The 27,840-nt window shown below is 31.0% G+C and overlaps 2 protein-coding genes across 10 annotated transcripts in view; one reads left to right on the top strand and one right to left on the bottom strand.

The window, feature by feature from the left end:
• Nucleotides 1-27,840, top strand: part of LOC129948825 (dual specificity calcium/calmodulin-dependent 3',5'-cyclic nucleotide phosphodiesterase 1) — a 501,195-nt gene that overhangs the window by 332,289 nt on the left and 141,066 nt on the right. The window lies entirely within an intron of this gene.
• Nucleotides 349-11,414, bottom strand: LOC129948827 (maltase 2-like). 3 transcript variants are annotated; one of them, XM_056059909.1, is made up of 11 exons: nucleotides 11,257-11,405; nucleotides 10,947-11,169; nucleotides 10,672-10,851; nucleotides 10,415-10,572; nucleotides 10,062-10,349; nucleotides 9,567-9,959; nucleotides 6,780-6,930; nucleotides 6,514-6,709; nucleotides 6,293-6,436; nucleotides 738-815; nucleotides 349-495 (listed from the first exon to the last, which is right to left on the bottom strand). In XM_056059909.1, the coding sequence occupies exons 2-11, from the start codon at nucleotides 11,137-11,139 to the stop codon at nucleotides 372-374; spliced, it is 1,905 nt and encodes a 634-aa protein (XP_055915884.1). In that variant the 5' UTR covers nucleotides 11,140-11,169; nucleotides 11,257-11,405; the 3' UTR covers nucleotides 349-371. The 3 variants fall into 3 exon arrangements, with proteins under 3 accessions (XP_055915884.1, XP_055915883.1, XP_055915885.1); XM_056059908.1 differs by having other exon boundaries at nucleotides 350-495; nucleotides 11,261-11,414; XM_056059910.1 differs by lacking the exons at nucleotides 349-495; nucleotides 738-815 and adding an exon at nucleotides 5,926-6,087 and having other exon boundaries at nucleotides 11,261-11,414.

The following is a 27,840-nucleotide window of genomic DNA, read 5'->3' as shown; positions in this document are numbered from 1 at the left end:
AATTCAAATGTACTCATCATAATGTTTTAATGGACATTGCAGCTGATTTAGCACACTATATCCTTCATAATTTTTGCTTAGAATAAAACTTTCCGGCAGGTCACTCGGGAGAGTTTGAAACAAAAATAAAACCTACTTTTCCCATTTTTAAAATTATATTTATTTAATCTATTAAACTCCATTCAAATGGTTTGAGATTGTTAAATGGTCAAATACACAAATTTTTTAAAAAAGAAACTTTATTTTTTATTAATTTTTATTTGCAAGGACCCTCGAGGGTGTGAACTTTTTCCTTCACATCTCTATACTCTCACTTACTTCCTTCCTTCCTTCAGAATGTTGATTTTTAAAATATTGTACGTAATATTTTTTTAAAAACCGGACTTATTAAAAGTCAATTTAGTCCATTTGTTGTTCCAGAGTTTATACATCAGCATTCCAACCAAAATTATATTTCCTGACTTAATTATGGTTTTGATAAGCTCCCGACGTTCTCTGTTCAACAGAAAACAAAAAATGAATAAAAAGAAGGAAACATTTTAGGCATGAGTAATGTTAAAAGTAATTATGTACTTTTATAGACACGTTGGACTTTTTGTTTATATTGTTTTAATTTATTATTTCTCTTTTCTCTGTCTTGTTTTTTTTTCAAATCATTTAAAAGTTTAATATAAAGAAGATGTTTTGTGTATTATTTTGCATTTTATTTAGTATCGTTATACATAGCGTATACTTACTCTGACATTGACGGGCGTATTTTAAGGATCAGGGATTCGTTTGGACCCATGAAGATTCTGTTAACCAAAACAGTATTTCTTGAAAAAATATAAAAATAAAAATAGAATATAATTAAATCACAGAGAAAATTTTTATTAACTTAGGCTTAAATCAAGTAAAACATAAAGCTTATTAAAGTTATAGCATAGTTAAACTTTAAAATAAATCTTTTAATACCACTAGTCGACAAGGATTTTATGGTTTAAAATCAAAATGCAATTTGATGCTCTTAATTCGAATTCGACTCCGACACGAGTCAACCACATATTTAAGTTTTAAAAACAATCGAAAAACTTGTATGCAAAGCTTTTTGAGGCTATTTAAATTTATGAATGAATTTCTTATCAAAAAAATCTGTGGTTTTTTCCATATCAATAAACTCAATCTTTAATATTCAGTTTAAATATTTTAAGTATATTATAAAATTTTCGAAAAATCTTCATAAGTTATTAGATTTTACGTGCTTACATAAATCTTAAATAAATGCTGAAACTACATATTTACGCTAAAACGATTTTTAACAGAAATAAAAGACAAAATAGCTTGAAAGTAAGGTTTGTTTTGTATTGAAATCGTATCTTGGATTCAAAATCAGATTAAAGTGATGAAAACAATCATTTTAAAGATACTCAAAACGTTTCCAGAAACTATTTTAGACGACAAACATTTTTAATTTTTAAAATCATCACACAATGTATTATTAAGAACTATGTTTTGTTTTACCAGAGTTTTTAAAAACGCTATTTTCGGTAGTATTTAAACATTTTAACACTTTTAAATAAGTATATTTTAAAAACGTGATGTAATGAAAAAGTCAAAGTTCAGCTTAACTCAATCCTTTAAAAAATTATTGTGTATTATTGTAGGATGAGAAAAAAACCTACTTTTGCCAACCAGTGTGAGCACTCGGCTTTAAAAACTTAAAGCAAAACATATTTGTTCCTTTTAGATAGGTCTGATAGTTAATCTTTTATTTCTGTAAGACAAGTATGTCACAATAAAAATCAAAAGTTCAAGTTGGGCATTATAGAAAAGAAAATAAACGGATCCATTGATTTCCAACTATTGACCATGGTTTTTGTGCGTGTTTAATTATATTAAAAATTTATTTTTTTCATTTATGTATATAAAAAAGGTCAAATTTAATTAGTAGTTAAGTTGATAGCTATTTTGAAAAATAGATGCATATAAAAAGGCTTTATCAGTCTATTTATGAACCTACATATAATTGTTCTGTCGTTTTGGAAAAAGAACACTTGTAAGGTATCAATTATGTTGACATACTTTTGAAAATAGGAATATTTCTTCGCTTTAATAAGGGGGAGAAAATGGGAAGGTTTTGGAAAATGTGGGACAAAACTATAACTCTTTTAAAATTTAAACTTAAAATTGTAGCATTCGAAAAAGTAGAATATAAAATATTTGTTCATTGCAATAACTCCCACAGAAATTACCTCAAGGGATTACAAAAATTGGATGAAATTTAAACTGATAACTTCCTATTCATATTTTGGAAAATTGCACTTTATATTTTTCTTTGCAATTATATAAAAAGGTATTCAAAACATCTCGATTGAAAACTATACAACCAGAAATAAGAATTTAAGCGGGTTTCTGTTAAAAAGTTCCTAATTAAAATCCATTTATTTTAGTTTTTGTATGTTCTAATTTTTTGAAAAATTGTTTATACAACAAAATTTTCGAAGTTAATTTAAAAACGATCTTCTTGGCAGCATTTTTTTCTAAGACCAAACAGTCATTTTATTTCATTCAAATAAACAAATTTTGCATAAAATTAGACAATTTTAAAGTTAGTATAGAAAATTCTTAAACGATGTTCTTAAATATATATGAGAAGAGCCTAGTCTGAGATTAGAATATGATGAAAGTTAATTTAGTAAATTAAACGATTTAAGCATCTAACTACCTCCACGCATTTTTTCAAAAATTAAGTTTAAAAAATCGTGAGACTTTCTATGAACTGGTTATCTGACAAGTTTAAATCCCAAGATTAAGGTTTGTTAAATTTTTTTTTACGAACTGGTCACTGGTAAGAGGTTTTCAAATTTAAATTTAAGAGGTTTAATAAATGGAAATATTATTTTACTAGTTAACATAGGTCTTTAATTTTAAATATCTATTTAATTGTTAAATATTTAAGAAAATACTTAATACTACAATTCTAAAATATTAAGCTAGTTTTTACCTATTATTAGTATTGTGTTTTGGTATTGTAATCGGCCTGATATGTCGAATTAAAAATATTGACATTTTTCGACGTTTCAAGTACCCTAGACTTTAAATAAAAGATTTTAAGAGAGATGTCTCTGCGTGCGTGTTTACGTTCGGGAAGTTTTTTCTTCGTCCATACCTTAAAAACTAGAAGAGATATTAAATAAATAAATTGGTAAAAATTGATATTCGGTTCTCAATTTTTTTGTTTAATAGAGTTTCTTTAATTTTACTTTATGTCGAAAACGCCCTTCCTCACGGCTCACAATAATTCTGGAGGTAATTTTTTGTTGCTTATTTCCCAGCTGAAAAATATTTTTGTTAAATTTGTATTATAAAAAAAACTATCAATTGAATTTTCTATATCAAATGCTGTGTGAGGCAAAATCCATTTAAAGTCGATATTTCAAGTTGTTTTTGAGAACATCCAAAAATTACCCAGAAAATCTTATTGAAGAAGACGACAAAAACTCGTTACTACATTAAAGTAGAAATATATTCAGATTATTGTTTGGATTTTATGACAAAAATAAAAGAAATTAAAAGAAAGACAGAAAGAAAGTTGTAAATAGGCCAACTTCAGTAAAATAAACAATGAAATATGACTGGTATCTTAGTAACTTGCCTTACCCCCCTTCCCCCCTTTTTTGGTGCATACAAAGTTTCTTAAAACCGTGAATTAAAAAAAAATATAAATACCCAACTACACATACCTGCCTTAGAATTCCCCCAGTGCATAGCTCACTATTTTTACGTTGTATAGTGCATAATTTTTAGTTTTCAATTTTCATTCGTAAATAAACTGCCTTTTTGTTTTCCACGAAATAAATTTCAGTCTTTTTTCCAAACAATTATTTTCTTACATTTTTTTCGTTTTCATTAACAGAAAACACGCTGTAAAACTTCGGAAAAAAAGTCAGAAATAATAAATTTTACCAGACAAATTGTATCTATTTTTCGAACGCAAACAAATTCAATTCCAAACTTCTCTAACCTTTGAAAAAACATGTCATGTATTTTATTTCGACGTTTCATCGATCTTAAAAGAAAGTATCATGATTCATGTGGTATCACAATGGGCTATTAACTGGCCTAGCTGTGTCTTTCTCCAACTTGGACAGCAACTTTATGCTAACTTAACTTAACCTATTTCGAGAAAAGATTCTAGAACCCTTGAAACTTCAATTAATGCTAAAATTAAAAATTCAACAAATTGGACGGATTAAAATTGTTTTTAATTTTGGAGAAGAAGAAATAAAAGCTACGAATTTTGCTTCCTTATGGTAGGGATATTAATTCCTATCACTATAAGACACTAAACATTCACTCAACAGCAATAAAAGCCCAACACTTTTAACCTCCTTTGTATAAATTTACAAGTCCCAAAGTGGTCTCCTGAAGAGACCACTCTGTTTCCAAGAAACAGTTTTTACCAAACATTCTATATTCACACAGTTACAGCATTTTTTACAATATTTATTTACTTACTTATTTCCGTAAACTCTTGGAAACTTATTGTTCCTTAAATTTTGAAGAAATAATTGTGGACATTGTTTGTCAACCTATTAGAAAATTACAATTCCCTTAATTCTTTTGTGGTATTTGGACTTATTTTTGCTACCTACTCCAATTTTTTAGTAGTAAGTTTTTGAGCTACGTGACTGCTCAAAATTGCCTAATTTGAACGGCCAAAAGCTAAAAATTAACCCAAAAAGAACAAAACAAGATTCTGTAGTTTTGAAGTCCAAATTATTGACAAACGTCATCAAAGTTCATAATGTTTAACTCTCGAATGTATACTCAAGGAAAAAATATGTTGTAACTCACAAATTTGTACCAACAGCAAAATTTTCCTGAACACTTTTTAAGCGAATACATGAAATGTAAGCGTAATTTTTTGTAGGCAATACAACTTAATTTCCAAAATGTCCCATTTATGTATGATTTAAACAAAAAACACAAATTTTTCACCAAAAAATAATGTTCAATTTTAAAAACACCCAACAACTGCCTGAAGAAGTATCGGAACAATAGCATTTTTTAACTGTCCTTTCTCCAATTTGTATGCATCACATATTCCATAAAAATGTATACCAAGTTAATTATTTTTATTCATTATAACCATCCATAAGTCTAAAATCGAATAAGTACTTGCTTAAAATGTGCGATGCATAAAATTGAAAATTTCAAAATAAGTCCTTTTTAACCTACATTATACGTATTAAATAAATCCCATCAGATTACAAATGTATCGAATTTTTGTCCATACCGCAATTATCCTGCGATATTTACGTTAATTGTCATTGTTCTCCTTAAAATCCTTTAAAATGTATGTGACAACATTTTAATATCACCAGCTTTGTGCTTTCATCCATAATTTCAGAGATACAATATATAAACATGAAATATAAATTATATGAAATTTAATAATTGAAATTTATTCCACCATCGCCATCATCGTGATGCTTGATTCGCATTCGCAGCATCGAAAACCAACAAATTTGTAAATCCTTTACCACAAAAATAACATGAATACTTAATCACTTAACTCATTTTTAATTCTGGCAATCATCCAAAAATATAAAAAAAAAACACAAAATCAATGAACCATGATGAGCCGGAAAAAATACACAATTTTTCACAAAACCATGTCACGGGTTTTCCAGACCCTAACTCAACCACCTTTTTCAACATAAAAAGAAAAAGAAGAAAACATAAAACAAACAGAAGGAAAAGCCAACATCGGAAGTATACAGGATTATCCGCAGAGGAAATTTATTGCCTCAATTCTAGGAAAACCCTTTTTTATTTTGTGGTCATCAAAGGAATACACAAGTCGCCGAAAATTTAGGGGGGAAATATTTGTATGCAAACAAAACAACAAAACGAAACATTGACACACATAAAAACACAAACAAAAATTGAAAGAAATATATTTTCAAAAATACATAACAACAAATAAACAAACAAAACAAAAAGCTATAAATATAAAAACATTAAAATTAAAGCTAAGCCATGCTAAGAACAATGCCTTCATGTCCTTGAAGTCTAAAATTATCGAATGCATCAAGCTCCTTACTACAAAAAAAAAACAAAATAAACAAGGAAGTCAAAAACAGACTCTTTCAAAACTTTGCGTATACAACGACGAAAGTTGACAAGTTTTTAAGGACACAGCCAAGAAAGTTAATTGCGTTCATGCTTACGCAATAACTCTGTACTCGTTTATGTCCTTGAAAACTTAACTTATTTCATATTCTGATCATTAGCAAAATAAATTTACCCTTCAGTATAAGTTGATTCAGTTCCTGCGGCTACAATCGTCAATTCCTTTGGCGAATCACCCATCAAAGGTCTGAGGTCTACAAGATCTTCCCAAGGAGTCACATTAATTACAGTGATGAATGTTGGGTGTCCTTTCAACTCTCTGTGGAAAAAGATGTTTTGATTTTTTTATGCTTTTCAAATTTTTGTCCTTAATTTTTCATTGATGACGAGACCGACCTTTTGAATGCAAATGTTTTCCGACTCAGGGCCATGGGGTAGAATTCACCTTTTGCCAGGGTTGGTTGCCTTTTTAGCTCTATGAGTTTTTTATAGAGTTTATAGTGACTCTTTTCGGCTTTCATTTGCATGGCAAGATTGACAGTTTTGAAATTTGGATTAACTGGTAGCCATGTTTTGCTGGCAGTTGAAAAACCTTAATTGGAAAAAAGGATTTCTTACTATAAGTAACATTTTAACTATAGAGAAAGCTTACAAGGACTTACCAGCATTTTTTGTACCATCCCATTGGAATGGAGTCCTGACCGGATCACGAGAAACTTCTTTGTATTTTTCCGGTCCAACAGCCAAGGCGGGTGGATCTTTTGTATCTTCCCAGGCAATATCTCGGAAATCTTCCATTCCGATTTCATCACCCTGTTTTTAGAAACTTTACGTTAGCCGAGAAGGATAATAAAGATTCCATAGAAGTACCGCGATTTTAAAGTTTTAGGTACACATTTAGGGAATTATTACTTCCTGTGCGAGCGATAAGAAAATGAGGAATTAATAGAGGATTTAGGAGAATGTGAAGATTCATGATGGCCTTAAAGTTTTGATACATACAAATGGGAACAAAAACAGAATTGGGTAAGGCTGACCACATTCTTGAAGTGTGGCTGGAAAAAGAATCTCTTCACTTGTTTCTTATATTATGTCTTGAATTCATGTAAATTCGAATATCGCGGAAGAATTGTTTGAGAGGGGAAAGGGGAATGCAACTGAATATTTTGATAGACCAGTAAGCGGTGTTTCTTCTTTCGGAAATCTAGGGAACGGGATGCTTACAATGAAAATACTTTAAAATTAGAAATTATATGGAAGCAAAAGTTGAAAATTTAATTTTTTTTCTGTCCCTCAAACGCAACAAAATTTTTGGAAAATTAGTTTGCCATGAAACCAAATCTTGAAGTCTAATTTATCTATCACATCAGGTTTTCAAAATATGCCTGTTTAAAAATGTTTAAGACTACCGAAAACGGTATTTCAAAGGCTAAGTTTTTAAAATACTTAAATTCTTAATAAGTTTCTGAATATTTGCACTAATACTGAGCCTTGATTTAACTCTATATAAATTTTTTGGTAAACTCTGAATTCAGTACCTTAATGGTTTTCGAAAAGGGAATTTAAGAGTTACTATTTTAAAATCTGATTGCATTTTGAACTTCGACTTCTGCTGACATCTTGCAAAATATCAGTTTTCAATATGGTTTTTATATTTTCAATATATTTCAAAAATTTGCTGCGTTAAGATAACAAATGCGTTACAAAAATAAACATGATTTTCAAAGTGTTTCACCTTTTTCAGCTAACAACTGCTTTAGCATATAATTTCCCACTTTTTTTTAAACATTTATTTATTAAAAAAGCTGAAATCTTACAACTTATGATGATCTTCCGAAAATTTTTACGAAAAACTATAAATTTTCAAACTGAATTTTAAACATTAGAACTAAAGATTTAAGAAATCATCACGAATTTCATTGAAAAAAACTACTTCATAAGTTTGATAACCTCAAAAACCGTATGTATTTTTATATATCTCAAAAACCTAACGTGATAGAATGATTTTGGAATCGATTTTGAATTAAAGCTTTCAAAACTAATACAATTGAAGCTTGATTTGTTATAAAGAAACAAAACCTTGTCAACCAGTGAAGTTATCGATTTGTAATTTTATCGTAGATTCAAATTTTAAGTAATATTCAAAAATCTTCAAAATTTTATAAAAGTGCTTTGAATTTTTGAAGTATGTTTTTTCCCTTAAATATTCTTGTTACGATTGATTCAAATTTTTTTCTTTTACTTGTAATTCAGTGAAATTTCCTAACTTAGACTATGATATATTGACATCCAATATCTCAGACTTCATGAGATTTTTCATCTTAGGCTGTGATTAAGAAACATCTATTATCTCATTTCTTTGATTGAATCTTTAACGAAATTTGGTATCCCGACTTAGGATTTAGTGACATCTACCAACCCCAATAGTGTTTCGGTGATATTTGCTTAATTTTACATTTATTAAGTGACTTCTTCGAACACATGCTGATTTAGTGACATTCAAATTCTTATGACTACAATTCTACTCTCTCCATTCGCGATTAAGTATGGCATCTGCAAACTCTGATTTCAATTCGACAACCTATTTTTTTTTATCCAGTCTGTTCCCTAAAAATGTGAAAATGAATACCGAGTGAATTGTTTGCTATTTCACCCTGTGATGTAATGTCTCTAATATTTCAAAAAGTGATTGAGTCACGTACGAATTTTTTCTTTCTGATTTTGCTCTTTGGTCTTTAATTTCAAATTAAATGTTGACAGAAATCTTCCCACCCCCGTGCTTTTTCAACTTCTTTTCATATTCTTTGTAAAGAATAAGGAATTGTTTTCCTTTTTTCTCAAGAAAAAAAAAGCTTTAAAAAGTAACAGACAATACAAAAAGCTAGTCAAGGAGGAGGGTTGACTAAGACTTTTTGTTGTAAGGAACTGGAAAAAAGCGACAAATAACATACGCTATCTTCAATTAAAAAACTGACTTAAAATGTTTGCTTTGAATCATCAAAACCGGCATAATAGAAAAGAAATGCTTTTAGAGAGTGAGTTGATATTTCAGAAATGATTTTCTTAATTTGATTAAGTGTTTGTATAAGTTCTTTTTTTCACTTCTGTAATTCAATAAATCCCCAGCAAAACTTGATGAATCACAAGAAGAATAGAATTCACTTTCATTCTATTTTATTCCACTCAAATTAAAACCAACAAAAGTGAAGCTTCCAATTTTGATGATTATGTTCTTTCAGTTTAATTAAATTCCCCCAAAAGAGAAGGTACAATTGTTCCTTCAAATATAATTACTCCACACACACAAAATCCATCATATCTTTCCATCTTCCTCTCTTTCAAACTCAAAACATCCTTAAAACCATCTCCCAGTTATCCCTCTTTTGTAACAAAAATCTGATATATCTCCCTCCTTTAAAGGTCATAAGTATAAATATATATATACTCACATTGTAGGTGACAGCCACTCCAGGCAATGTCATCAAAAGTATGTTCATAGGATCAACCATTTCTTTGCCAAACCTCGAGGCAACTCTTGGTACATCATGATTACCAATAACCCAATTAGCTGTACCACCCACCGGCATATATGTCATCCACCTCTGAAATGTGAACACAAAATCCCTGGCATCGGATGTCTTGAACAAGCTCGTAATCATCATAAAATTAAATGGAATGTGTGATCCCTTGTGAGCTCCGGTATCGTCCTCGTAGAAATTCATGAGGCAAGTAACATTTGCATAGGCTTCTGTCATCATTATTCGTGTTAGCCCGTCGTTGTGTTCCTCCTTGTATTTATCTAGAAGATCTCTCCAGCTGTATATTATATCGTACACCTCTGGCTGGAAAAACATCCAAAGCAAAGCTTGAGTACATCAGACAAAACAACAACATCATCCAAAGCACACAAAAAGAACACAATCCTACGAGTTGGGAGGACTCACCAAATCCTTTGTGTAATAATGATGCAAGAACTCGTACGAGTTAGAATCCTTTACGCTGCCAGTCTCCGGTTCGTCCCTCAAGTCCTCGACTTCGAACAAATGATTCACTGCGTCTACACGAAAGCCACTAACACCTTTATCCAGCCAGAACAAGAGCACCTCCTGCATGGCCTTAATTACACTGGGATTCCGGTAGTTCAGGTCTGGCTGGGCTGCCGTGAACTGATGCAAGTAATATTGCTCCCGTTCCGGATGCCACGTCCAGGCCGAGCCATAAAACACCGATTTCTAAACACGCAACAAAGATTATCTCCTGCGGAATAGAGCGCAATTCCAAAAACAATTTGATTTACCCAGTTATTTGGCGGTTGCCTTTCTCCATCCTCATCATGCCTTCCGTCGGCCCACACATAGAAGTCCTCGTAGCCAGGCTCTCGGGCTGCCGATTTCAGAAACCATTCGCACTGATCCGACGAGTGATTCGGCACAAAATCCAGAATCAGCTTTATATCTGCAAAGCAAACAAATCTCAATTCCAAAGGACTGCAGCAAATATTGATTACCCCAAAGCCGAGAGAAAGCAACCATGGGATCTGGGAAGGCTATCTACCTAATCTCTTTGCTTCGGCAACTAAGTCCTCAAAGTCCTCCATTGTTCCGTACTCCTCATGGATGGCAGTGAAGTTGGATATGTCATAGCCAAAGTCGATCATGGGCGATTGGAAGATGGGGCTCAACCAGGTCGCTTTGATTCCTGACGAGGAGAGGTGCGATAGCTTCGATATGATTCCTGTAACGATATTCCTTAATGGAGTTGAGTCGTGAATTGTGATGTGAGGGTTCTCGTGTGTCGAGGTCGATGGAGGAAGAAATTAGCATACTCACCACGTAGGTCGCCGATACCATCGCCATCGCTGTCCATGAACGAACGGGGATAGATTTGATAGAGGACCATACTTTGCCACCAATCGAGTTCGTGTGGAGTAGATGAGACAGAGCTCTCTTCGGCACCGCCGACATTGCTAATGCCCAGAGTACCTGAAGCTATCACAAGCAGAGGGTAAAGGAGCTGAAGCATTTTTATTTAACTCCTTAGAGACCCGACAATCTATAGAAAAATTTATATTTTTAGATACGTCAGCAATTCTTTGATTAAGTCGCATTCAAATTTAGTAACATCTACGAGAACGAGTACCTACTTATTGTGGGAAAGCTAATATCCAGATAGAGACGTAAAAGCGACAAGCTCAAGTCAGGGGTCTGATGTGAAATGAACTGTTTTGTTAAATGAATGTGGGAGGCAATCTTTTATACCTTTTTTTTGTATCTTTTTTTTCTCGAAATGTATCTACAGATGTGGAAATGGAAACGAAAATAATGACAACGCAACGACGACAACGACAATGGCAACGACATTGCAGGAATCCCCGTGTATTATGGTTCAGTGATTTTTTATGAAAATTACGAGTATTTTCTGTCGTATAAGTTTTCTATTCTAAAGGGAAAAGTACGAGTAATTTTTAGTATCTAAGTGATTTGTGTTTTCATATTTTTGTATCTATGAATGTACGACATGTGTGTTTAGTTAGTTACAAAACAGTGGAGCTTATAAAGTATTAGACTGCTTTTTGTGGTGTACTAATTATGGAAACGTGCCTAGGAGTATATTTTGCCTTAGTTATAGCCAACCTTCAATAAATACTTGCGAATAAAGTCTCTTGAGGTGGAAAATAACTTTAACCGCACAAAATATGCACACATATTTTTTATTTTAGTAATAATTGAGTAGTTTGAAAGAGACTGTTAAACTAATTGCGTTTTAGACTTTTGTCTAAAAATTTTGATCCACCGAAGGGGTTTGGAAAATGTATCCATGCGTTACTAAGCCGGGTTTTTATAGAAAAATAAGTAATCTCTTTTGTTGTAACATTAATCAAAATTAAATATATAACTATATCACGCTTTTTTAGTCAAGGCCTTACAAATCGAAGCTAGACAGGGAAGAATTCAGAAAAAAGTTGTTTTTCAATGATGTTCGTGGACGTTAAGTCGTTGTAGATTTTACAAAACAAATTGACTTTTTTTAAACTACTTCAATATCCTTGATGTCGAAAGAAACTAGATCATAAATTGTTTTGAAAATCATATTTAAAGTCGATATTAATAAATATGTTAATCATTTCCGAAAAACACAATGATATCTTACAAGAAACCAATATTTGCCCCGTAGAGCTGGTGAAAATCATCAATGCTGATATAGTTAAAAGGAATGACTTTTGTTCTAGATTCATAGCATACAGTAAATGTGGTTTTAAGGTTTTAATTGAATGGTTTTGAATTGAATAATTTTTATATTGTTTTAAAAATATATATATTTTGTAAACAAAGACACAAGTTAACAAACAGTAACATTTTTTTGAAACTTTCTTCTTTTGATTATGAAATATTTACAGAAATTTAAGAAAAACATTTTTAAATATTCGAAGAGAATAAAAACTTAACACATAAGTGATTGCAAATTGATCATTTTAATAATCTGCGTGAAAAAGAAAACAAAACATTATTCAGATATTCGTTTTATTTATTTGTTTTTTAAATTGTTCCATATTAATAACTCAAGAATTGTTTGTTTTTTTTTTCACTCAATTTAATAAAATAAACAATTCTAAGGTTCAAAGCCATCACTTCCCTGGAATTTTCGAAAAATCGATCCTCTGGTACCTCAAATTGATTTCTTAAAAAATTACGGCCAAGAAAAATCTTTAATAAAAGGTTTTTGAATTTTAGTGTCAAAGGTGTTATCTACTTAATAAAACTTCGAACACTTTAATTTATCACTGCTTTTTTTCTGGGCGGCACATTATCTTTGTGACGTTGGTTTTCTGTTATGTTCGATAGTCCATTTGTTATTAACTAATTTTAAGTGTAAAGAAATACAATATTTAACAATAATCCTCGGCTGAGGTTGATAGCAAAGGTAATTGGCTCAATATAACTAAAAAATTGGAGGAGCCCGGCTTAAACAAAATTTGAGATCATTGAAAAATGCTACTTAGTCACGAATTTGAAAAAAAAATATTATAAGAAAAATAAATAATAAAATTACGTGTCTCTAATTACGAATTAATATTTTAGTATTTTTGGCAAAAAAAATCATCAAAAATGTACTTTTCGGCTTGTAGGATGGCAGAAGGCCTTAAAATTTGAAAGGATATATGAAAAATTAAAAATGGTGAAGATATCAAGAAAATCTATGAAAATTATCAAAAAATGAAATACCACACACAATTTAAAAAAAACGTGGGTATAATGTTCACGGTAACAATTTAAATTAATAATAATTATTATGATTAATAATTATTAATAATACAATAATTAAAATTATTGGATTATAATCCAAAGCAGTGTCTCTCGATAGAACGAGAAAAGCTTTAGAGAAAGAAATTGAATGACAAGCTTAAAAATGAAAACACAACCAAAGTTAATTCTTTTGCCCACTTCCGTGGTGCTCTTACTTTTTCACTGCAAAATATTGCCTACATGCTACATCTGGAGGCTCGACTTTCTCCGCTGTACAGTAGTAGTCGTAGTAGTAGTAGTGTGATTTTATTTAAAACAAAATATTGAAATACATTATGCATACTTAGACACCAAATATATCATTGGCTTTTGCCGTCAGCCAGAAAAAAAGAGTATTATTTAGTTAACATTACATAAATTGAATAATTATAATACTTATAGTATCTTTATGTTTGTTTTTTGTTTACAAGACAAATTTTTGAAGTACCAAATTAGAGTTACATAATTAATATGGATTCACGCCTGTATTTTTAAAAAGCTTCATTTATAATTTGCATTCTATAATTATATGCTGCCTTGACGAATGAGTATAAGTTCGTCCAATTTTGGCCGTTGAGTATGTCCTTGGTTTCTTCTAAAGTCAGTAACCATTTTCCCCAGTGTGCACGTCGAATCGTTTTCAATATTGGGCATGTTCCCAAGAAGTGAAGGACATTTTCGGTCGCACGCAGGTTGCAAAGACTGCACTCTATGCTCCCTTCAGGTCCATAAGGCTGATAGTTTAGGTGAAGCAATTCCCCCCTGGTTTTGAAAATCGATGATATTAAACTAATTGAAAAGCGGTCATTGAAATAGTTGTTTTCGCCAAGGTTGTACTGCAGCAGCTTATACATATTTCGGGATTCACTCCTATGGGCCAATTCTTCAAATTCAGCAAACATTGAAACTTCAATTTTTTCCAACAGTGTAGGGAAGCTGTCTTTCCAAGATTCTAGGTTGTTTTCTAATAACTGGACCTCATGCTGGGTGCCGAGTCTTGTCCATTCTTCAAAGAATTGAGACTTTTGGGATAGAAGATGTCTTACTATCTTGTTTGGCAGTCGATGATTTGGGAGCGCTATTATTTTGGAGATATAGTACAGATGCATCTTGAGGTCGAAGACGTAGAGCGGTGCGACACCGGTCTCTAAGTGCAGCATATATGTCGGGGTATTTTCCGGGAGCCAGAATATCTTTTTTATAAAATACCTCAAAAGTTTTTCAACTTCCTCATGCTGATTTATTCCCCATACTTGCCCCGCATAACACATAACTGATCGCATGACCGCTTCAAAAAGCTTGTACTTAGCACTCGGAGCAATGTGTTTTTTCCCAAGTACTCCGTTCCAATTGCAGTTGATTGCTTTTTTTGCTTCCTTCAACTTTTCCTGAAGATGCTTTTTAAAAGAGAGCTGCGGGGTTATGATAATTCCGAGGTATTTATACTCCCTTACCACATCGAGTTCCTCACATTCCCATTTCCATTTCTCATCCCTTGCATACCGTCCTGTTCCATTTCGAAATATCATCACTTTAGACTTTCTGGTATTAACTGTGAGACTCCACAGCTGGCAGTACAATTGCAATTTGTTTATCATGATTTGCAACATATTTGGAGTCTCTGCAAAAATGACAATATCGTCTGCATAAAGCAATGCTTTTATGTCGGTACCCGCAAAAGAAATACCTCCTAGAAGAAACGATGTCAGGTCATCTAAGAAGAGTGAGAAGAGAAGTGGACTCAAAAGGCAACCTTGTTTGACTCCTGATGTCGTTTGAAACCAGTCTGATCTTTCAGCTCCGTCCCATACTGCTGATAAATTATCTTCATACAGTCGGCGTATTATCGTTAGCATTTTTGATGACAAACCGAGACAACTGAGTTTGTAGAAGATAGCGATCCGGTTGATTGAGTCGAAGGCTGCCTTAAAATCAATGAAGAAAGCATATAATTTCTTTCCTTTGCTAATGTAAGAATTAGCGATACTTGTTAAGGAAAAAATATTGTCTACTGTTGAATATTCCTTTCTGAACCCAGCTTGAAACTCACTTAGGAGGTTGTGTTCTTGTGTCCAGAGTGTCAGCCTGTCTAAAATGACTCCGGTAAAAATTTTCATAACTGCGTTCAAGAAAGATATACCTCGATAGTTGTTAGGGTCGTTTACATCACCTTTTTTAAATAGGGGAAAGATGATATTCTTTCTAAAGTTTTGTGGAATTTCACAGCTATCAAAGATGTAGTTGAAGGCATCCGTAAACTTTGTTATGAAATTTTCCGATGCGTACTTGTAGAATTCGTACGGGACACGATCCTCCCCTGGAGCCTTATTTATACTGGATCTGTTAAGGATATCTGTTATCTCTTGTGTTGTGAAAGCACGGTCGAGATAATCGTTTCCCACCCATGGGTAGGCAAACTGCATTTGATTTGGGCTTCCCGAGACAGAAAGTAACCGTTCGAAATGTTCCGCTAATATAGTTATGCTTATTTCAGTTTTCCTCGCAAATGGTATGCCATTTAATTCCCGAACAAGCTTCCAAAAAGCTCGGCTGTCTCTTACTTCCGATAATCTTTGCATGAGAGAGCGAGAGTATTGGTTTTTCTTTTCTTTACAAATTGTTTTGAAAGCCTTATTTGCCTCTTGATACCTTGATTTAGCTGACATTGAATTTGTTGCTCTGAGAAGTTTCAGAAAGCCGAAAGACTTTTTCCTTGCTGCCTCGCATTCTGCATCAAACCTGTTTGAGATATGCTTGAAACTAGCAGATCAATACCTCGAGTGGACTTAATTTGGTCATCGCTTAGAGTATTTATACACAAGTCAAGGTTCATTTGATATGACGATAACAGAGTTCCTTTCCACTTAAGTTTAGGTAGTAATTTCAGACCTTCATTTCTTTCTCCTTGTAATTCACTGAATTTACACTTAACATTTAATGGAAGGTGATCAGAATATACTAGTTCCTCAACGCTTAGATCATCTACACAATCAAGCCACCTTCCACGAATGAGGCAGTAATCTATTGTGGAACAGGAAGTTCCTCTTATAAAGGTGAAGTTACCATTTTTGTCGCTCGGCATTCTCCCGTTCAGTAGTGTTAGTCCGATTGTTTCACACATTTCTATAAACTTTCTCCCTTTGCTGTCTACCGTTGTGTCACACGCTGATCTCTCATCACATATTGATGCTGGCATAAATTCTGGTTCCACCTGAAGCAGCTGCAAAGAGCCCACTCTTGCGTTACAGTCACCTATTAACATAATATTTTCTCTACCCAGCTCCAACAGGAAGTTATACAACTCAGCAAAATCATCCATCCACTTGTTACAATTTATATAAACAGGTACGATATAAAATTTGTCATTAATCGCTTATTTCAACAACCGTTCTATTCATCTCGCTTACAAATCGGCAACTTGTGGTTTTTTGAAACGATTTTTTTATTCCGAACAGACATCCTTCGCTCGCTCTTCCGTATACCTGAGGCCTCGCAGCTGGAATCCAATTTAATAAAAATTCCGGAAAACAATTCTCATATTTGTCTGTGTCCTTGTATATAAAAGTCTCAAACAGTAGAAAAATATCATTAAGTCTAATTTTATCAAAAAATTCTTTATAAATTAATTTGTTTCCTAAACCTGCTACATTATACGAACAAATTTTACATGAAACATTATTTACTATTACATTACTTAAATTACTAGTGTAAACATGACTGACGGCATTTTCGTTAAAAATAATTTGGCAGCACTTGACTATCTACAGTTTGGTGAGCTGTGGTAGAGTTTTTATTTGTTGACACATCGTTTGACAGCTGCTGCAGTAATGACATTCTTCCATCATCATCACATGTCAACACATTATTTCGGTTGAAATAAAATGTTTTTCCCTCGATTATGATGGTCTCTCCGCGGACAAATGGTTTAATATTTCGATTTTTCGACGATATTTGTGACTTAATTTGGAAAAGTTTTCGTCTCCTTTCCCTTGCTGCTGCTGGGTAATCTTTGTGAAGTGAAATACCTGTGCCTTTTAATCGTGTTGTCGATTTTAGAATACGTCCGACATCCTCTCTGTTTTGCAACTCGACAATCACGTTTTCGGTGTTTACATTTCTAGAACGAATCGTGCGTGTATCAGCAATTACTGCCCTGTCCTGCGTTTGGAGCAAATCCATGCAAAGCTCTCTTGCTTTTGCTACTCCTTGGACCCCCGCTTCAGTTGGAAAGTGTAGAATAATGTTTTTCTCATTTGCTTTCTTTGACATGAGCTCAACTTGACGTTCAAGAGAAGAACACCGGGACTCCATCTCCGATAACTGAGCCTTAAGAGCGACATTGTCATTTTTTAGAGAACTGATTTCTGACCCAATTTTATCCATATCTGCTTTGGTTGGAAGATCTTTCAGTTTTTCATCCAGAAGTGAGGACATTGTGCCTTTTACCAGGTTTAAAAGATCGGGAATCAACATATTTCCGACAGACATATTAATTCTTTCAGCGGATTGTTTTTTCATCCGCTGTACATCTTTACACTAAAAATGCATTTTAACTACATTTGGAAAGTAATGACTCTGCCAAGTCATCGTCTACCCAGGATCATTGCACGGCATCTTCGTAACCGAAAATCGCACTTATTAAAAAGTGGATGCTCCTAGAGCAGTCACATAATATTGAATTGTTAGAAAGTGGGACCGATACTTGGAAGTGTAGCTTCGATACACTGCTCGCAAGGATTGAAGAAAACAATGTCTGCAAGTTCACCGAGATGGCAAAACGAAGCAACACGCCAAGTATGTACAAGGGTCTGCAGCACAACCTTTACGCCAGTAACTATTTTGATAACCGCCACACGTTGGAGACAATCTCTACTATCTTTAAAAAGAGAGGAGATTTACTACATCTGAATTACCGACCATATTGTGCAGATGAAAACACAGAGTGTACACTATGTTACCACAGGGTTAGAGAAGACGTACTGCACTTCCTAGCAACGTGCCCTATTCTTGCTGCAATCAGAAGAGGACACTATGAAAAGAGTGTCTTAACTTTAGATGAAGCCAAAGGAATCCTAAATGGACAGGAGTGGAACGTGTTGAGCATTTCAACCCTACAAAACGAACCTTATGAATCTTGATACAAATTTGTTTAGTCAATTAACTTAATACAACTTGAAAATATTAACAATTCTATTTATATTGCACTTGTTTAGATTATACTCTTTCTTCTGGCTGACGGCAAAAGCCAATGCTATAACTATGAAATTAAAACAAAAACAATGAACAATTAATCTGATAAATAAAATCACATTTTTATTTACTTATTGCCTAATATCTAACAAATTACAAATCTGGAATCATCAAAGAAAACAGCCCATGTAATGCCTCAATTATAAAATGTGTGTCTTGGAATGCATTCATCGGTTTTGATGTTTGTGAAAGAAGTCTTTAACTTTTAAGCTTAGAAATAAAGTTGAGATATTTTCCAACCAAACATGTATTTGTTTCGTTTTTTTAGTCCAAAAACTAGGGCTGCCTCAGTCAATTTTTTTCGAAAAGCAATGTAAATAAAACTAAGCTTTACAATTCAACGTTAAATTCATAGATTTTACACCAATGCTATTTATTTTACGTATGTTTATATTTAAAAATCTAAACATTTTACAAAGTAATTTCTTCAATTTTTAATTTCACTTTAATAAAAACAAAAAAGAGGAATTATATTATATATTTTTGTCTTAAAATGGGGTCCAAATTAAGATTTTTACCTGAAAAAGAGGATAACCCATTTTGTAAATCTAGGGTTAGTGACATTAAGTTACATTTTATGTATTGGCTTGATTTTTAAAGCTTTCCTGTATTTTCACATGATTTTAATTATTGGAGGTTCATTTCCAAAGACTTCTAACTCAGAAATGCCACATTTTCTTAAAGTATTTCCTTTGTTTTACCTGGATTCGGGAACTAGAATATTCATATTCCCAAATCTTATATACCAGTTCACTAAACGATGAAGTGGTCCAAGTCAAAACATTTTCATCTTAAATCTGAAATGTTTGATAGTAGATTTTCGAAAAGTGCATTGTGATAAGAACTCTTATCGAATTCTTCTAAAATAATTTTCGAAACTATGCGTTTAGATAAGCAATCTTGAATTCATGACTAACACACTATTTCCCTCAAATTTATTTTAAAAATGAATTGGTTCTAAATACTAAATATCGTAAAGTTTTAGTGTAGCATTTATATCTTCAGTTCCAATGCTCTTGTTTTTCAAGAGCATTGGAACTGAAGATATAAATTTTTTTTTTGTTACTGAGCCCAAAAAAATCTGTTGTGTTTTTAACATACGCCAATGATTCTTACAAAAATGATACTAGACATTTTTTCAAATAAAATGAAATAACAAAATTTTACTTTTAAATATACCTGATCTTTTAAAATAATCAAATAGCCAAATCTTCAAAAAAAAGAAATAGGCTCAGACCTTAAAACTTGTGAATGTCAATTTTGATTGTGAAAAGCTTTTGAAGTATTAAATTCAAAAATGTTTTAAGACCAGTTTTAAGGAATTGATTTTCTAAAATCTTATCTGTTATTCGAATAACTACAAAGCTAAAAATTGGAATCAAAAGTTTTTAAAAATTGATCACATAAGAACGGTTAACCTGAAGAAAAATTTCAATTTGAAGGTTTTTTGAATTTTCTACAAAACTATTAAAAAAGGCATTTTGTATCAATTACTTGCAATATTTTATTCAAAATATTGATCCCGTATTAAAAACAATAAAATTGTATTATTAAAAAATTCTAAAAATATATTATTATTTTTAAAGACTGATATTTTTTGTTCGTCATTTTTTCTATGGTTTAAGATAAAAAGGCTTCTAAAAACAGTTTTCTTTAAAGTCATCATGAAAATCCGTTTTTATAAAACTAATTAATACTGAATTTCTATTAAGCGAAAGGTTTTAAGTGTTTCCGTGAACTTTTAATATTTTTTTGGATGAGCTCCAACACCAAATGTAATTTCTCGAATTTTTTAAAACTTCTCAAAATATAATTCCAAAAAAATAAAAGTTGATACGAAACAGGATTAAATCATAGTTTTGTTGAAAAGTCCAGGTCTGCTAATTTTTCAACACTACTGTCCAAACACGTTGTAATTTGAAATATTTAATTCAAGTTCAAATGACACTCTCTCATTCATTATCCTCGTTTTATTTTTTTCGTGCCTACGAACGGTCCGATAGCAGATTAAAAATAAAGTACAACCTATAATTATCAAATATCAACACCACTTGAACCATAATTATACCAACAAATTAATAAATCATTTATTATTAAACTCGAAACGAAACAAAAAAATCGATGTAATCGCCAGGTTTCCCGCAATCAATTCTGATTTAAGTATTTTGATGAGGGAACAAATCATCATCATCATCAAAATCATCAACATCATCATCATTGTCATATCCAGAGTTGACTTTATTGTTGATTTGAAAAAATTTAAAATTATTATTGTTCTGTTTCTGTCGGTTGGTCTGTTATTTTGTTTGTCTAAACTCATGGCAGTGTATTTTGAATTGTCAAGTGATTAGCTTTGAAGAGATTATCTCAGACTTGAGGGTTTTTTGTTTGTTTTTTTTGTTGTTTTTGTATTGTTTTTTGTCTCATGTCGAATTTGTTGTTTTGTGTTTTGAGATGAAAAAATCAAATCAATTTAATTAAAAATACTCACAGTGAGTTTTCTATTCAGCGAGATTTTAGAGTAACAACACAAAAATAAATAATTAAAGCTTTTCACACACAATATACAATTAAAATTGCACAATCACAATACAAATCATTTTTTTTTGTTATTTGTTTATAATTAAATATTTTTAATTATTTTAAATGAATTCAAGAGCACTTTGTGTCTTTTCCTGGTTAACACGTGATGAAGCACAACGCGGCGCGGCGGTGGCGTTCTTGGAACATATGGGAAGCGATTCTATTTTTAAAATAACAAATTTTTAATTTTTGCTCACTTTATGTTTTGATGTGAAAAGTTAGGCCGAATTTTGTGTCCACCTCGTGACGAATATTTTGACTCGGCAAAGAGAACTAACAGCTTTTCTTCATTTTCATCTTTCAAAAGCTTAAAATCCGCTGAATCAACAACATAATCTAAGAAAATTATTGTAGTTCGAATGATAGTGTTGTGAATGTGGAAGACAGAACTTACGCAAAGCTTACTAACTTAGTTGATTTTTTGAAACATTTCAAAACTTCCTATTTGAGTTTTTATATTTATTTAAATGCCGACGTTAAAGAAGTGAAACAAATTCAAAAGTCAATTAAAATGTTCAAAAAATCAATTTCGCCAAAAACGCTGATCTATTAAAAATTTTACCCCAAGTCGAATCTCCTGTTTTGTTGCTGATGTAAGACTTCTGTAACCCCTAGACTATTCGAAACACTTTCTCTTCTTCTCTTAAGAAGTAAAATATTGTGCGTTCCTATTCTATGAGTAAATTGAACTCTTTTATGTGCGATGACAGAAGAATATTATATTTTATATGAAGAAAAATGTCTGTGATGTTTCTAATAAAGATAATTCGCATAATGGTGGGTTAATCTTATTGTTAGGGATTAATATTAACATTATTATTTTGTCAGGGGATTTTGGGAATTCACATTATATTATCATCATAGAAGTCGTATGTTTGGTTAGGTACAAACCTAATAATAAAATAAAGTAAACGAGAGTTTTTATTTAAACATTTGATGACATTAGATAAAAATAAAATATAAGACTGAAGGTACTTCAAATGGTCAAAAGAAATTGCTGAAAAAGACAATTATTGTTGTTGTACGATGGAGGAAGGTCATTCAAAAGCCTTTAAGCTATGTCTTATATGGTTAAAAGTTTATTTTATTATTGAATTAATGGTATACGTTATAACAAATGGATAAATGTGATGTCTTTTTGGTTGGTTTAAAATGTCTTTTGAAAAAGTCTACTTTGTTTTATAACACAAGGGGGTTGTTGTTGGCCATTTTTTGCGACGGTTCCTTTTGCGTTTCTCAGTCCAAACAATTAATAGAAATATATATGTATATTTTTAAATGTTTGCAATTTACTTTTATTATTTGTATTTCGATTAGAATTTTATTATTAAGAACAATTTTATTTAATTTTAATCAATTTTCTACTTATATTCATATTAAATTTAAAAGAATATAAAATAGTCATCGACAGAATTCCCATAAAATAGGTTATTTTTGAAATGAGTCAAAGGTATTATAGAATCTTAACATTTTTCTTAAATTTTGAAGTTTAAAATCTGATAAAACACAAAATATAGTGATTAAAACAATATATTATGACTGAAGTAAGAACTCTTTAAAACTTGTTAAAAGCAAAAGCAAGAAAGTAATATTGAAATCACAATCATTTGGGCTTACCTTTTGAGACTTGAAGTTATCCGTGGCCGTATTTTGAAAATCCGACATTTCTTTCTTAAAATGTTTAACCACAGTTCAATAAGTCACTTCAAACACTTTTCTACTTTAAATTGAAGTAGCTTAAAAATGGAAAAATGCAAAATCTTCAAAATTCTCAGTAATTAATTGTTTTTTACACATTAAAAAAAAATATTCCATTTCACATTGAAATTTATTGTAATCTAAAACAATTTGCCGAATTGAAAATTTTTACATTTTTTCGTTAAGGTTCAGTATATACATATATGTATTGTAAATACATATGTATACAATTCCATTTGAACTTTTTTAACTTCCCATAAGAAGAAATTGTATCGGGTCCGATTTGTCAAATTGAAAATTTTGACATTTTGAAGTTCTATTAAAATTAAATAAACAAATAATTGTTTATTTAATTTATAAATAAATGATTTTTGAAGTACTGAATTTCGAAAAAATGGCATTTTTGATCATGAAATGTTATTAAGGCAGTATAAGGGCTTGTGCAAAACAAATATTAAAATCGGTTCATTAGTTCTTGCGAAAACTTAAAAACAATAAAGCGTTCTATGGGCGGTACCCTTTTGGAGCAATAAAAAGTTAAGAGAAATAATGGTACACAATTTAACAAAAATCTATATGTTCCTTTTGAGAAAACTCGACTTTTAAATTTAACACATTTTTATAAGGACTTCTTTTATTTCTGGTCGTAAAAAAATGAAAATCTGTTTAAAACCTCAATTCCAAAGTTCGGAATCAATCGACCTTATAGTTTTGGCTTTAGGCGGCCGTGGACGGACACATAGACAAACGGACGAAATCGTGGAGACCCACTTATTTCGACTTCTCATTCATCGTTATATCATGTTTGATTAAAATCTCGGACTCGAAATCTTAAATGTATGAAATACTTAGCCATATACATATTTCCTCTATGTGTATGTCACAAGAAAATAAAATGCACGACTTGGTCGCACGAACTTGCTCCTGTATGCAAAGAGTCTGTTTAAAAAAGTACCCATATAAGATTTAAAAATCTACCTATAAAATAAGTTCGTCTTAGAAGATATAGATGCCGTAAATGAAAAATACTTGTAAGCATACTTAACGGAAACTATTGTTTGTGTATTCAACTATTCGTTCAAATCTTCTTCCTTTGGATAATTTCATATGAGAAGAACCAGGATGGAAAATAAATTATCTGAAGATAAGAAGAGGGCAGAACATGTTTTTTTAAATTGAAAGGCAATCGCCTATCGGTTGTGTAGTTAGGCAAGTGTCTTAAACGGATGCAGGTAGATAGATAAGGACATGTTTATGATGAAAATGAAGGAATGTAAATGCTGGTAGAAGGTGATTACTACAATCCAATTACATTCCTTTCTTCCTACAAGTTTTCGGCTTAAACATGTAGTTATTACGTTCAGTTTATTTTTGTTCGTTCAAGTTAAAAAAAAAAACAAGCATACGAACAGGTACAAGAAATTCCTCTTCATGTGTTGTTTACAGTCAGGCTCTTGTGCGTTTTAGATTTTAGTTACGAAGTGACACGAAAGCAGTAGGTGTAGAGGTTGTTCGTAACACCTCTACAGGCATAATGTGTACACATACGTTGAAAAAGTGATTCTAATAGAAAATAGTACATATACTCTTTCTGGCCCGTTTCTTAAACTTGTACTAAGTATTTATTCTTTAATAAGCGAAGGCAAGTAAAATATGTGTGAAACAACCTTAGTTATTTTAAAATCATATATACAAGGGTACCAAGATATATCATATTGGTTAATCCGATCCACTGGTGCTAGACGGCCATAATTGGTATTTAAAATAGTTAAAGTTATAAATATAGTTAGATGTGTACCAAATGCATTACTTTGGATAAGAAATAGGAATGTAATTAAAATGTTGTCAAAATAATGCGCTTATGCACATTATTTGATCTGGTGAGATGAGAGGGGGGTAACATTGAACACAGCTAAAGTAATTTAAAAAAAACAAGATTTTAAGATTCAAAATTTTACCTGAAAAATAAGTTTGTCTCCAAAAATTTAAATGCCATTTTATAAATCAAAAAAACCCTTGATTTTTCAAATGTTTGTTGTTGAAAATCGTTAGAGCGGTTTTTTTAATTAATTTTGTATATACAAAATTTTTCAATATTGTTCTAAAAATATTTTTGGTTGCATTTGTTTAGTGATTGTAAATAAACGCTGTACATTTGAATTTCGTACAAAATTGCTAACCAGTTTTTGAGGTATAGAATTTCGCAAAAAAAAATGATATTTTTTTTTAAATTCCAAACAATAAAAAATTGCACTTTTGATAATCAAATATTGTTAAGGCAAGCTTAATAAAAATATTAATATCAGTTCATAATATGTTGATGAGAAAATTAAAAAACATAATAACGGTTCTATGAGCGGTACCTTTCCTGAGCAATTTAAAAATATGTTTTTCTTATTAAAAAAAAAAAATCAATCGGTTTGTTTTTGAGAAAATTTTCGTTTTTTGACCAACAAAAATTGCATGGGGGCCACTCTTAGTTTTGATCTTTAAAAAAATTAAAAAAAAAAAACACCTAACGTGAATCTGCTCAAAACCTTAACTTCCAAGTTTGAACTTAATCGACCCAATGGTTAAGGCTGTAGGAGCGTTGACAGACAGACAAAACAGACCGGACGGAATAGCGGGACCCACTTTTTTCGACTTCTCTACCATTGTAGTATCATGTTTGATTATAATCTCTAGTTAGAAATTTTGCACGAATGTAAAACTTCTAAAAACATCATAATAAAAATTAAGAAAAAAAAACGAAAACAAGTTTTCAAGATATCTAATTCTTAAAAAGTATTTATGTATATGAAAACACGTTTTCAAGATATCTAATTTTTGTATAAAGTATTCATATGAACATAAACATTTAAGTTAAAAAAACATAATTTGTATTTTGTTGCATAATCTAATTTTTATGATATAGTTATGTGGTTTCAATTTATATTATTTAAATGAAACACACATTTAATTATTTTGAAACTTTTATTCACTTATTTAAATTTTATAAAAAAGTGAGTTATAATAACTTAACATAAAGAACACACAAAGTCGACTAACTTAAATTGTCTTAAGAACTAATTTACATACGAGACAACACTTTACAATCTATGCTTACGATATTAATTGATCTCTCCAGTATTATCTTCTTCAGAAGATTGTATTGGAAAGATATTAAATGATTGTCTATGAAACACTTTTGCTGTTTGCTTTACAGACAGCAAGAAATGTGGTGAAAATGACCTATTTATTTAATAGTTGAAGGCATTTCAATATGTGACAATATGAACATTTTGTTCGAAATATCCAAAGCTTCCATGGAGAAATTTTGATATTTTTGTTTCTTGACAGTTTTTGAACAAGTCCATTCCACTATAGAAGTTTTTCGACATCAATTTCTGAATGAGAATATTTTTTTAATGAATTGCGAAATAGAATGATTTTAATCACAAAGAAAAATGAGTCCTTAATAAAAACAAATAATTTAACCTAGCAACATTGTTATACCCCTGAGCCATTACGAACTGCAATTATGATCATGCCGCGCCCTCTACTGTTTTGCATTTAAAGAAATCATTGCATATATTTTTGTTTTACCCCTATTTTTCTTTGTTGAGTTAATCAATGTTATTCAATAAGCTATTTATACATTATAAATATTTTAAAATCAACAGACTTTTGTATTTTTCGTACTGTGATTAAAACAGATCAGTAAAATTTGTTGCACCAGGAAGCAAATTTTTAGAAAACCTTTTTTCAATTTATTTAATTTTAATTTTAAAAACGAATTTAAATTGAATAAGTGAAAATTTGAAGCAAACATTTTACTAAAATTATTTTATTTATCATAAAAATAAACTTAAAGTGTTTCTAATTGTTGAACCTGCTATATTGGAATCCACCATTTTTAAACAAAGTTTGTAACACATATTTATGTTTTCACAATTGTAAATCATATTTTAAGTTGTATTCACCTCCTTTTCAAATCTTATAATATTCCCTTAAAGAGTGACCCAAGAACTCTATATCCGAAGCAATTTTTCAATTTTTCATGGCAATGTACAATTTTGAAAAATTTAGATTTTCTTTTTCTGAGCGCTCTAATACTACCCTAATGGGAGCCTCATGAAGAGCTATAGGTCACATGTATAAAATATCTTGATTATTTTTTAAACACGTTTTTTTTCTAATTGCGATTTTTTTTTATTTAACTGACATTGTTACTCTTAAAAATCAACTTTCCGATAGAATTTTAAATTTAAACTGAGTACTCTTGAAAAAACGTCTATTTTGTTAGAAATTGAAATTTACAAGAAATTTGGGATCAAAGTTCTTATACAGCCAAAAAGGTATTTTTAATTTACCAACTAAATTTCATTGAGTCCATCTTTATACAAAATTCTGAAGTCATCCAAATTCCAAGGTTCATATTTAAATGACTTCTTAAATGTATGGTTCTAAATGCAGATATACAAAAACCCGTGTTCATGTTCACCACTTTTTTTGTAATAGTAATTATTTTTTAACTGAAAACCCTATTGTTTCTTGGTAGCAATTTTTAACTTTTGCAGTACCTGCCAAAATTAAATAAATGTCTCAATTAATTTATATATACCTACTTTATGGATTCAAAACAACCCCATTCATCATGTAAATTACAAGACTCTCTAAAATTATTATAATATTTTGCACATAACAATTTTTTGTTCCTCAAACTAAATATTTATTTATTTTTTTCTTTCAGGTAAGTTTCAAAATGGAAATCATACAACAAAATGAATATAAAACACAGGTAACACCTTTTAAAAGTTCCAACCTACCTCAAACTCAAAAGAAACTTCTAACGACGACCCTTTCCTAAAAAAATTACCTTTTCTTTCTTTCCATTAGACACTAATAAAAACAATGGACGCAGAATATT

This window comes from Eupeodes corollae, chromosome 3 (genome assembly GCF_945859685.1).
Source record: "Eupeodes corollae chromosome 3, idEupCoro1.1, whole genome shotgun sequence".
NCBI classification, from domain to species: Eukaryota; Metazoa; Arthropoda; class Insecta; order Diptera; family Syrphidae; genus Eupeodes; species Eupeodes corollae.
This window is presented reverse-complemented; position numbering and strand designations above follow the sequence as displayed.